Source organism: Schistocerca nitens, chromosome 5 (assembly GCF_023898315.1).
Source record: "Schistocerca nitens isolate TAMUIC-IGC-003100 chromosome 5, iqSchNite1.1, whole genome shotgun sequence".
Taxonomy (NCBI): Eukaryota; Metazoa; Arthropoda; class Insecta; order Orthoptera; family Acrididae; genus Schistocerca; species Schistocerca nitens.
Genome location: NC_064618.1, coordinates 40,563,770 through 40,574,802, shown reverse-complemented (window position 1 = coordinate 40,574,802; position 11,033 = coordinate 40,563,770). Strand labels below are relative to the sequence as shown.

The window sequence follows — 11,033 nt, the reverse complement described above, 5'->3', positions numbered from 1 at the left end:
TTGCTGTGCGTTGACTATTGATCTTCGTTATTATCGATACTGAACTTTAAATGAAATAAAGACAAATTTAAACATACACAGGTAGTGAATTGTAAGGAATGACTAACTAGTAAGTAGCATATCAACATTACAGGATCAGGAGTGGAATTATCAACAATGATCTTGATGTGATTCATTTCATGACTGCAGCTATAATAGCAAGGATGTCTATGATGCATTAAACTCTAGCTTCCCTCAGTTTAGCTGCATATGGCCAAAGGAACAGTTATTAGGTAATTATCTTCTCAGCAAAGAAAAAGGAGTGGAGGAGGCAGTGAAGAAGTAGGACTTTGTGATTGAGTCACTAAATTTTTGTCAAAAAAAAAAATAAATAAATAAATAAATAGAAAATTAAAAAAATACTGCAGTGATGTGTGTGTGTGTGTGTGTGTGTGTGTGTGTGTGTGTGTGTGTGTGTGTGTGTGTGTGTGTGTGTGTGTGTGTGTGTGTCTGTGTGTGTGTGTGCGTGCGTGCGTGCGTGTGTGTTTTATAGCAGTGTTTTTGTTTGCTGAGATTTAGTGAAAAACAAACTTTCGCACATGTGAAGAAGGCATGTGCTTTATTAAATATGACACAGTGGACATCAGTGTTTGACGGAGACTAGACTTGTAAATACTGCCAACCACTGAATACAAAAGTACAGGCTTCAGTTACTAAACAATACCAAAGATGTAAAATACATCAACACTGTAGCATTACATTGGGTCATTGCAAATTTTTATCATTGATTTGGGTATGAGACCATCTGCAGGAAATGTCTATTGCATCAGCAGAGAAAGAGACTTTAAGTGTCTTGTAGCTATAATAAGAAATTAAACTCACTAAATGTAATACTGACCTTTTGGGAAGAACTGACCTGTTAGCTTGGCTGTCTCCTGTGGTACAGTTGCACGCAGTTAGCAGATGTGGAGCCCTAACCCGCCTGTTTCACAGTTGCAACAAGAAGAAGTTGATGCACGATAATAATATTGCTGTCTCTTCTTAAAACATTCTGAAATAAAAAATATAAATGATTTCAACAGTCTCTTTGATAATTCACTTCATATAATTATATAAAATGAAATACAGAAAGTCATTTCTGTTGCAAGAATGTATAATAAATTAATCATAAATTGTTATTTAGGAATGATACTATTGATATTGCCGAATAACTGAACCTTGAAATACTAAATACCCCTGTGAAAATGTTGCTTCAATTTTGTTAATAAACACATATGAGTATAACTGTGACATTGAGTTTCGGTCAGTATGCACTACAGTATTGTGCCTTGTGTGACTAAAATCTGGAATGGCTTCTGCTATCACAAATCTTACAACTGTGAAAATCACACAGTCAATTTTGTCAGTGTAAGAAAGGCAAACCTTTTAACCTCCAGACATTTTTGTGTAATGTACAGAGAAAAGTCAATCAATAGTGCTGATTATTTCAAAACTGCTCACTTCATAGTAAATTACAATTACCATTTTTGGGACAGGAAAAGCATATTTAGGATGTGAATGATAACGATCATTTCAACAGTGCACAGTGAAATATTGTAAAAGTTATGAATACCAGTTGAAAGCAAGTCACATGGCCTATTAAGTCCTTGCATGGTTTTGCTGTGTAATAATTTTTGTTCACATAATGCCACAAGAAATGAAATAAAGCTTGATAAGTTTGAATAGATGTTGTTGGCCATCTTCTGTACACCCTTAACCCTTTAACTGCTATGGACGTGTTAACGCACATGCCTTTGTACCTGTCCCTGTGTGCTCTGAATGTGTTTACGCGCAGCACTAGTCCTTCTGCCTGGTACTCTGAACGTGTCTACAGGTAGACACATTCAGAGTACAACATAGAAGGACTGGTGGCTTGTGTAAAGATGTTCGGAGCACACAGGGACAGGTACAAAGGCAAGTGTGTTAACACATCCAGAGCAGTTAAAGGTTTAATTTGGTAACCAGTGATTACTACTTCTTCCACTATACATGGAAAAAAGTAGCTTTTGTTACAGCATTTTAGTAATGGTGAGGATATTTAAAACATCACTGAATAACGGTTAAATTGATCAGTGGTGTAGCTCTGTGATGGTGGGACACAGAGGATTTTTGACATTGTGATGTTTCTTTTACACTGCAATAAATGGTAATAGGAAGCAGTTTAAGTTTGTAAATTTAATAAATCTATAGTGAAGATTCTATGTATGTGTTAGCGTTTTCTTAATAACCAAGTAGAACTTAGACACAACCACATTAATGAATGATACAAAATACACAGTTGTGGAACTAAATTACAGCTGGAAGAACCTGTACAAGATACAGAAATTGCCCAGGACACTATCTCCCAGTAGGCAGATGACCTGGTTATTAAGACCATATCAGATGCAAAATGAGAATAAATAATTTATGTGGATGGTAGCTTCAGGATATTTATTTTTGACTGACATGTTTTGAGTTCCATGAGCCAGCAGGCTCAGGTAGAACAGAACGGTAGAGAAATCATCAGTGAAGAATACTACCAGTTCATTTGGATATGTGTAATACAGGTAATCAGCAGTGATTTTGAAGAGACACAACTGTAATTTGTCTGAAGTTTTTAAGGAAAGCCATGTAAAATTAAATATGGATGGCCAGTTAGCAATTTATATTGTCCTCCTCAGTACTGTTCTTCCTTGCAGGTCTTTTTCTGTTCATCTTTTACTTCTCAAGGCATATTTTATTGTTTTGTAAATTTAAGGTGCAGCAAGGTGAAGGGAAAGGAAAGGGGAAGAACTGATGATATCAGCAGCATCAGGACTTCATGCAGAATCAGCAGAAATGAGCGAAAATGTGGGGTAGACTGGTACTCAAACATGGGATCTCCTGCTTACTAGGCAGTTACATTAATCATTGCACCATCCGGACACAGCATTTATTTCAAATGAGGGAACTTTCTCGTTGTGCTCCCCAGCCCACCCAGTGCCATCTATCTGTAGTCCCTGTCTGTGTCCTTTGTGCTCACTAAGTTCAGATTCCCACAGGAGGTCAAACATAAATGTGCATTCTCACCAAGATTGTGGATAAAATCCTACCTCCTGTGGAAAATTAGTGAGTCTGGAGGACATGGACAGGGACTGCAGATACGTGATGCTGGGTGGGAATGTGCATTTGCCAGGGAATGTAGCAAGATAGTTGATGCATTTGTGATGAACACTGTGTCTGGTTGTTGCAGTGGTTAATGCCACTGCATAGTAAGCAGGAGGTCCTGGGTTCAATGTACAGTCCAACACATTTTCATACATCACTGCAATTCCACATAAATTCCCAATGCAGCCCCTGTCCGGCCCCGGTAGCTGAGTGGTCAGCGTGACGGCATGTCAATCCTAAGGTCCCGGGTTCGATTCCCGGCTGGATCGGAGATTTTATCCGCTCAGGGACTGGGTGTTGTGTTGTCCTAATCATCATCATTTCATCCCCATCGACGCGCAGGTCGCCGCAGTGGCGTCAAATCGAAAGACCTGCACCAGGCGAACGGTCTACCCGACGGGAGGCCTTAGCCACACGACATTTCATTTCAATGCAGCCCCTTTCTGCATTTCCTCCTGTTGCCTTTCCTTTCTCCCCCCCTCCACCATCAGTATACATAATAAGTATCTTAACCACAGATTCTGCACGGTGTCTACTCTTTAGGATATATCCCGAAGAACAGATACTACACATCCGTATAAAATTATTTTATTGAGGTTTTTTTGACTGCTTCTATTCTACTTTCCACTTTATACTTCTACTTTTTCTTTGGGCGACTGATTATTTTTGTACATCATTCTTATTTCCAGTTTCCATGTCTCCCTTGCATTTAGAATTGACAATATCATTTGGCAATTTTGCATTCAGAAGCTTAGCAGAAGTTGCAAAACTTAGCCAACCTAGAATTTCGTAACATTCTCAAATTTTTTCCATACTGGTACTTTATTTTAGACCATGTGTGTGTGTTATTTTACATGCTTTTATAGTGAAGAGACTCATTAGGACCAAACTGGGAGGTGGCAGGTATCAAAATTATGACAATATCGCACTGCAACTTACATCCTCCCCAATGGTTAGTAAGGAGGTGAGCAGTTGGAAAGTAAATGAAAAGTGTAATATTCACCTAGAACCATTAAAAATTGCCCCTGTTCAGAGGCATTAGGGCAATTCAATTCAATTCAATTTATTAGCGTCCTTGTAGTACATCATCGAAATGATATAGGACTTGTCAATAAACATTACAATTTAAAATACATATACATGAAAATTTGTAATTGAATTTACTTGTCACTTAGACATTACAATTTTAATAGAACTTTTAGAACATTAACATAAAAATATACAAGTAGGATAACAATGTACAACAAAAAAAAAAAAAGTTTGTGATTCTCACATCAAAGATTATTTACATTCTTACATTAACAGTAGACTATATACTAAGCAATCATAAGGAAGAAGGAAGCATCAAACAAATTCTTGTCAGTTCTATAGAGAATGGGAGTTCAAGACGTCATTTCATCAAACCGCAGCAGGGTATAATTTTGCTTCGCATATATGCCTCATGATTGTGAAACCTGGAGTCTTAGACGAAAGACAAGCAACCTATTGATGCACTGTGTTGCTGCAGAATACTGCACATACAGTTCACTAAAAGAGGACAGATTTGTCCATTATGAGCAACTCATTATTTCCAGGCACCTTTCTTCTTGTGTCAAACAAAAAGTCTCCAGTTCTTTGACCAGGTTTTGAAAACAGATGGAGAAAATAATCATTGAGGGAAAGATCAAGGACATGAGACAAAGGGGGAGAACAATTAGCAGGTGGCCAGATAGAATAAAGGTCTGGTCTACTACATCAGAAAGCTGCAAGAGAAGCTGGTAAGCATCCAGGATTTAAAGTTTGATTCACAGGGTCACAACGCCTTGTGACAATGATGATGACATTCTTGATGAAGCTTTACTTAATGTACAAGACGTTATGCACATAACTGAGCCTTCTTACAATGAGATTTGTACTGTTTACGATTTTTAACGTACTATTTTTTAAATTTGTGTTGTTTTTAGTAGTTATGAAACTAGATAGCGATCAAGACTATTAGTTTACGATGATTTTGAAGCATTTTCGCTCATATCACTTAGAAAAGCAGTCGAAGGAAAGGCTATGAACGTGGCAGACAGTTCCAATTGCCAGTATCAAAAATTGGCAGTATTAATTACATATGAAACTTACGTGTAGTTACTTGGGATAAAACCAATCATATAAAAGTTCAGATGTAAGTGTACTCTGTTAGACAGATCAACTTTTAGATACTAGATGTAAGTTACTGACAGGTATCGTTTGCGAGTAGGAGTCTACTGACAGGTATCGTTTGCGAGTAGGAGTCTATGTTGCAAGCGGACAAGCTCTCCATCTGTCTCCATTACTTTTAATAATAGATTTATTGCAGACAAACTGGCCATTTTGTGCGCGAATTACAGGAATTATTCACTATTATTATTCTTAGTCACTGCAGAATTTCACCAGCGATTCTGTTCTCAGCCTACAGATTAACACATGATATCACTCACACTGGTCACTGCACATGGCACATATGCAGCTCCTGCTGGGCTCATGAAAAATCTCGGTGTTGCACAGTTTGTGGTGAAATCCATGCACGTAGGGTCTTGTCACTACGTGGCGGAGTTCGTATCCTCCCTGCGTCTATTCACAGTTTGTCATGGCGTCTGTCACATAGAAATCCTTCCATATCTTTCGTTTCTTCTCATGTGGTTCTGTCAATAAGACCTAGTAGGTTTTCGTCTCTGGTAGTAAGTGCTTCAGCCGCATTTCTCCTACGAAGAAGGGATCCCTGGCCAGTTCATACACAAGCCACGTGAGTGTGTATTTGGAGAGGCATAGGACCCTTTTTAAGTACCGTAAGTAGCCTTCAGCTTCTCTATTTTTTCGATGTCTGTCTTCTTCAGATGAATCCATATGTTTTCCAATTCGTAAATTGCAACAGGTTCAATTTTTACGTTCAAACAGTCATAGGGCTGTTTACAGGGAGAGTTTGCCTATCGACTTGATATCATTTATGGCTCTCGTTGCAGTGCTGGCTCTGTAGTTTATGTGGCATGTGAATACTGTTCCCTGTGACTGTAGGGAACTCCTAGGTACGTAAAACTGATGACTGACTGTTTTGGTGTCTCTCCAGCGTAGAAAGTGCCGGGTCTTCCCCCTCTTCTGAATGTCATGGAGACTGTCTTCTCTTCATTCAAGGATAGGTCGTGTTAGCGCCTGAGTGATTGGAATGCCACCAGAGACTGGCAACACCACAACTGTCAGCTACCAGTCATAGAGAGAGGAATACAATGAGGACCACCACACCCTCACCAGCGGAAGTGGCCAATCATAGAGAGGAAGGTTCAAATAGGAAAGTCACGCTGCCACTGGCGGAGGTCGAGGTAGAAAAAGAAGAAGAAAACGAGGGCTACACGTTAGTCGAAAGGGGAAGACGTAGGAAACGACATCAAGCCAGGAGAGAAAACAATGAACGTCCCTTTGTGTTAGGGACAATGCAACCAACAGGGTTAGGGCTTCGAGCAGGAGAGCGAACCACCTGACTTTATGTGGGCCAATCCCATCAGGACACCACAAAGGAGGAAATCGTCAGACACCTCAATGGACTGGAAATAGCGGGAGAAATCGAGTTCGATGAGCTGGAAACAAAGGGCCACCTAAAGGCCTTCAAAATTGAGGTGGCTTTTGACTGCCGCGAACAAGCCATACAACTGTGGCCAATAGGAGTGCCGGGAGACAGTACCTTTCTTGGAGTAAGAAACCTGAAGCCCCCAGGTTGTAATACCATTCACAACAAACTCAGATTCAAAACATTAAACTGGAATATTGAAGGCCTTATCACAGCAGTAGCATGCGTTCAAGATAATTTCTTTAGATCTTGTGATATAGTGTTCCTGACGGAAACGTTCCTTACAAAAGAAAGTAACAAAGTAAACATACATTACGCGATCAATGTTGTGGCGGAACAATGCCCAAAGGACAGACCTAATGGCGGCATCACATGTCTCATCATGAAAATTTTCTCGCCCTTCTCAGTCTCCCACAAATCAAGGCACTCTCTAGTAGTAACGCCCGCCATTTGTGTTCTTATATGTGTGTACGTTCAGCCTGAGCTCACAGCAGTAAATATTATAGAGTAAATCAGTTTGTGTTTGGATACTACCACTCAGGACGACCCAGTCATATTGGCAGGAGACCTGAATTAGCCTGTGGACACCCCTTCACGGGAAACGACAGATGTCATGAACTACTTGGAAGAGGAAGGATTTGCACTTGTCAATAATAAAGCAACCCACACTTACTTCTGTCATAACGGTGCAAGCACAATTGACCTCATATTTGTGAACTCCAAACCTAAACCACTAGAACAACGCATCATCCTGGGAGTGGAAAGGATACACCTACCAGTGGAAACATCGCTACAACTAGGGAACACAGAGGCCGAAAAATTCAGTCAAGCTAAGGAGGAAGGCAGACATATCAGCACTGGGCAGTCTCGACACCAGTGCAATAACATTGCTGCAAGGAGAGAATGTCAATGAAGGAGCATCATGGATAGAAGGACTCATCCTAAAGTCAACTCACACAGTAGACATCGCAAAACGGAAAGCTAAATCGTGGGTCCCCTACGTAGGAGATTGTACTTTTTACAGAAGAAGAAATAATCCATAGAATTATGAGCTCGAAGAACAATAAAGTATGTGACCCAGACAACATCTGTAGCGAGCACCTGAAAACTACGTTCCCTGTACTAGTGATTCCCCTCACAGCGCTCCTCAATGAGTGCCTGAAACGAGGAATTGTACCAGATCAGTGGAAATATTCGAAAGTGATAATACTGTACATGGGAAAAGGTAACACAGCTGACCCAAACGCGTACAGGGGCACTGCTCTAGAGAACACTCTATTCAGATCTTTACAACACTACTGTGCAAGCGTCTTAGAGATATCCTCGATGAGAAACTCCCCGATTCACAGTTTGGTTTCAGATGTGGGAGATCAGTGGCACAAGCTGTACACTGTCTCCAAACCGATACAAAAATGGCCGTAGCGAACCGAGGGGGAAAGCTTCATGCAATTTTCGTAGACTTTACCAAGGCGTTCGACACAATCAATAGATCCATTCTAATGAAGAAACTGGAAACCTCCCTAGGTCCAAGACATTACCTGTTGCCAGTCATTAGAGACCTCCATTACTTTTTTTACAGACTGTTGAAACCATAACTGGAACGATGAGACACTTTCCATGTATGGAAGCTCATGGCTAAATAGCTTCCCAATATATCGATTACATATTGAAGTGATTAATATCTAGTCAGTACCGACAATGTAGTGGCATAGACGTAAGTGAAATTTGCGGAAATTTATGGTTGTAATACAACAGCAGTATGATGAACAGATGTACTGAAGGTGCAGTAACTCATAGTATGCTGGCAGTTAGCAGAACGTTACCAAATTTCGTAACTTTTGTTGAAATATTGTGTTTTCGCCAAACGTAAATCAATAACCCTATATGATATCATCTTGTGTTACGAAACTGAACTGCATTGTAGCTGGAATGTAGCGAACTATCATGCTGCATTAACCCAATTTTACAGAAAAAAACAAGGTGCATAAGTAATGCTGAAATAGAGGGTTCAGCGTACTGTGAACGATTTAAAAATCAGGCAAATGGGGCTGTTAGCGTGGGCTGTTCGGTGACAAAAATAGTTAACCAAAAAATAAATACATTGCTGTGACACTTCACAAAATAACTAAAAGTACGTAGCACTGAAATTTTACGGAATCTACGAAGAGCTGCACACCACCGTGATACATTGCATTGCAACTCTCTTTCTTGCCTGACTCAAAGCACTGCAGAGCAGATGCAAATCATTTTACTGACGATGATTTGGTCTATTTCCGTAAATATTCGAATACCAGAGTTCAAAAGCCGATGGTTAATTCTCAGATTACAAGAAAAGAATCATTTTAAAAGTGTCCTGATTCACTGAGCTGTTAGAGTCGTTGCTACCAATGACTAAAATTTGCTGAATTGCTTTCATCCACAAACAAGGGCGTCCCTGCGCGGGATGTGGGAGGTGGCTTTAGCGCTAGGAAAAGAAAAATAGCTATTTTCGCAACTGAGAGTGAGAGATGTGTCTATACAATATCAGTTTGAAGAAAGCCGCATGTGGTTGATATTTACTTATAGCAAGTGTATCTCAGATCCGTTCGTCTTGAAATCTGAAAACCCATTAGCCGCTATTCTCCTTCCAAGAAAAATGTGAGGTGGCTATTGTTTCTGCAAGCTAAAAGCAGCATTGCACATTTAATTCGCAATTTTTTCCTTCATATTACCAGCCAATGTAAAAACTACCCTCCGGTATTAAAAAGATGAATATAGCCAGCAATCGTGTGTATCAGAATTTTACCTACGTACCTAACAGCAAAATTCATTAATATTTACACACTGGTAACTTATACAAACTGTACCTTCTCAATTTTAGTACATAGTACGTAGCAAGGGGCGGATCTACTTATTATAAAGTGGCCGCATTCGTATGTTTGCTAATTAATAAACAGTTTTTCAATGATTTTGAATTTTATTTTGTAAGAAACTGTTTGGTTTCGTCCATCCCACCGCCTTAGACAGTGTGTGTGCTGTTGAAATTTCCTAGCTCTGCTAACATAACTATTGTAGGAACTTACACGATCAGTTAAAATACAGTAAGCATTAAATTATTTCCTCATGAATAGTTTCATTCGTTTTAAAATGAGCTGCAGTAGCAGGCCTACACAATACATCAGCGTGATTTTGGCCGAGGGGGCAACATTTCGCTAATCAATGACTCGGAGCAACCATTAAATAATTTCGCACTTAGTATTTTTAAGATGACTTCAGTTCTGACTTGGACAGATTTACGTTGTAACCTAATTTCGTCAGTTCCAGGTGAGTGGACAGGAGCTACGTCTATTCCGTGTCGGTGGAATGTGGGGCCAAGGACTGGCGAAAGGCTGAGGAATGATAAAAGGTTGCAGACAGGACTGCAGCGACGCGCAATTAAATTTCAGCCGCCGTCGTTCTCTTTACGTACTTGATAGTAATGCGAAAGACAATATAACTGCTGTAGTTCCCATAAATCTCACCTGTACGGCTGGCTGTCGCGGCGCGAGCGCTGCAGATCTGCAGAGGCCTCCGACGTCTGTGTCGCGTCTCGCGGAGGCTGCTGCCGGGCAACGGCCTAATTGTCGGCAGTCTTTTGTTCTCAGCCGTGAACGCGGTTAACGGGAAAAACACTATAGGTGTCAAGCACTTACGACTGATGTTAAATAAGTGACGCATCCTACATGGAGTTCTCTTTTCAGCAAACGTTTAGCTACAACGCATTTTCTACGACATTCTGAGCCCGTTGACGGATCAATTCTTCCGTTACTTTTAACCTGCAGGTTCTTTTCCTTTGATACTGAACTGACAGTAACACTTGCATCCGAACGTGTAATTCAAGCAATAAAATGGCTTTCCTTTTCCATTTCAGTGCTGCTTTTCAACTTTACAACGTACTACTATCGTATAAGGTTACAATATTTCCTTTTGTGCAGTTAAAAAGTATTACATACCTGCACGAATAATTTTTTGTTTAGGTTTTGATAGGAGATGAGAGTTGTTATGTGAAGACTTTTCAAGAAGAAAAATTCTAATATTTTACGGAAGTACAATACAAATGTAATTCAGTTTGTGGCTTGCCTTCTTGCGCTTATCCAGGATCCGAAATGGTTATGGCAGAGAGATGCTCGGCCGATATTAGTCTGTTGGAAGGGGGAGGGATGGAGGAAACGAGGCATAATTTCTTACAAGTAAAGCTCAGCGTCAATTTAAGACTGTTTATTGATTATCAACGTAGGCCTGCTAATGCTACCACTTCGTGATGGGTACGGCTGCTGGTAACCTTCAACATTCGTAAAGGAGA

At 40.1% G+C, this 11,033-nt stretch overlaps 1 protein-coding gene across 1 annotated transcript; it reads left to right on the top strand.

Annotated features, from left to right (window-relative positions):
* Nucleotides 1–7,759: 7,759 nt before the first annotated feature.
* LOC126259655 (uncharacterized) lies at nucleotides 7,760–8,307 on the top strand. The gene is made up of 2 exons (XM_049956586.1): nucleotides 7,760–7,912; nucleotides 7,996–8,307. Exons 1-2 carry the CDS (start codon nucleotides 7,760–7,762, stop codon nucleotides 8,305–8,307), a joined length of 465 nt encoding a protein of 154 aa, XP_049812543.1.
* The last annotated feature ends 2,726 nt before the right edge of the window (nucleotides 8,308–11,033 follow it).